The sequence below is a fragment of the Parus major genome, chromosome 23 (genome assembly GCF_001522545.3).
Source record: "Parus major isolate Abel chromosome 23, Parus_major1.1, whole genome shotgun sequence".
In the NCBI taxonomy this organism is placed as follows: domain Eukaryota; kingdom Metazoa; phylum Chordata; class Aves; order Passeriformes; family Paridae; genus Parus; species Parus major.
Window position 1 is genome coordinate 230458 of NC_031791.1, and position 2013 is coordinate 232470.

The 2013-nt window shown below is 54.9% G+C and overlaps 1 protein-coding gene across 1 annotated transcript in view; it reads left to right on the plus strand.

Moving 5' to 3' along the window:
- The window catches only part of RPS6KA1 (ribosomal protein S6 kinase A1), a 24425-nt gene that overhangs the window by 1123 nt on the left and 21289 nt on the right, over positions 1-2013 (plus strand). Inside the window, exons 2-3 of the mRNA XM_033519631.1 lie at positions 600-649; positions 1452-1505. Coding sequence (XP_033375522.1) covers positions 600-649; positions 1452-1505 — 104 coding nt within the window. The remainder of the gene's footprint in view (positions 1-599; positions 650-1451; positions 1506-2013) is intronic.

Below are 2013 nucleotides of genomic sequence, written 5' to 3' on the forward strand. Positions count from 1 at the left end.
CCAGCTCTCCCTGGAGCCTTTTTGTGTCCAGGGGAGCACCCCCAGCTCTCCCTGGAGCCTTCTCCTGTCCAGGGGAGCACCCCCAGCTCTCCCAGCCTGGCTCTGGAACATCCCCATGGTCTTCTCCAGCAGGTCCAGGCTGCTCCTGTGCTGATCCAGAAGCTGCTGCTGCCTTTCCCTGGAGAGCTGCAATCCCACAGATCCATCCCTGCTGGATCAGTGCTGCTCAGAGCAGGGACAGACACGTTTGGAAGAGGAAAACTGAGACTCTCAGTGGCTCATTGCTGTTTAGTGCAGGGCCTGAAATGGCTTTTTCTGTGCCTGTTTTTGTGTGTGTGGCACAGGGACTGACCTGACCCTCCTGAAAAGGGCTGGGATGTGCTGATGGCTCTTTCCTTGCCTAAGCACCCGTAAAGCCACGCAGTGTTCTGCTCTGGCTGCTGCATTGTGCAGCCATGGCCACACAAAGCCATTTCCCCATACAAAACCGCCGTTTCCTTTCAGTAAAACTCCCCAGATGCACCCCAGTGACACAACCCCACAGCAGGGCCCAGAGCTCAGCAGGAGCTGGGGAAGGATGGCAGGATAACAACCCAAAGCTTTGGAGATGCTGAGGCTCCTCTTCCGCAGCAAGCCAAGGATCCAGGAGGCAAGTGGCTGATAAAATCCCTGCTCTGCCTGCAGTGCTGGGCTCTGTCTCCTCTGCAGGACACCAGGGATCAGGGAATTCCTGATCCTAGAGAGCCAGGCCTCACCCAGCTTTGATTAAGAGCTTTTTTGGAGCTGCTTCCTAAGAAGTGTCTTTCCTAGGTGCTGCCAGATTTTGGGAGTGTTTTGGGACCAGAGCATGTGTTGAAGCAACAGAAATTAAAACAGCTTCTGGTTAGTTGTTGATGAATAGGAAGTGAAATGCCAAGAGCAGAATCTGTTTCGAGCTTTGCAGGGTGGGTTTTTTTTTTCTTGCATTTAGATGTGACGGTCTCAAGCGGCAAAGTGACAAAACGCCAGCAAAAACAAACCTGTCTCTTGGCTTCTGCCTTGTAAAATCCTCCCTCAAAAAGAGGGGAAAGTAGAAAATGGGACTGGTATTTTGGGAAAAGCCCCTGCTGGTGTGTGCCCAGCCCCTGCTCTGGGCTGACTCTGCCAAGGTGGCACAGCAGAGCTCAGAACTCGTCTCCTCCTCTGGCTGCAGCGTCCTGCAGGGCTTTTATTTTCCAGGAGAAGCCAATCTCATTTCCCAGCAGTGCAGGGCTCTGGGAAATGCCTGTGTGGAGGCTGGGGGTGACAGCAGGTGACAGCAGGTGACAGCTGGACCTGCAGAGATCCAGTCCTGGTGACACACCCGTGCTGGCTGTGAACAGCTCACCTGGTCCTGCTGAACAGGCTCTTTGGGAAAACTTCAGCAGAGAATCCCAGCCCCTCTGTGCTGACGTTTGTTTATTGTCCCACAGGCAAAACCTGACATCACTTGGATAGAGAAAGACCTCGTGGGCTCTGCAGACAAGGTAGGAGAGGGCACTGGGCACCTCAAGGCTCATCCATTCCGTTTGTATCCTGTCCCCCACACACAGAGCTCCCAGGGACCTCTCTGCAAACCAAAACCTTTCCTGCCTCCCACCCCTGGCAGCCCCCCCAGCTCTGTGCACAGCAGCTATTGCTCACTCATTCACGTGACATCCTGGACTTGATTTCATCCTCCTCCTCCTCCTCCTTCCTCCCCGCACCAACCCCCTTTCCGTGCTCTCATTTGTGTCTCCTGTGGCTTTCTGATCTTGTCAGCGAGCCAGGACGGGCACTTTTGGTTGTGTGGTTGTGCAGGGGGGATTTCATGGCCTTTCTGAGGCTCCTCTCCCACGCTGGTAACACAAGATGAAAAATGGGCTGGCTCAGGATGAGATTTATCAGCCAGGCCCACGCACAGGGGGTTCAGTGCTCCCCCACGCTGTGGGATGGGTGCTCACCTTGGGTGCTCAGGGTGCTCACCTTGGGTGCTCAGGGTGCTCAGGGTGCTCA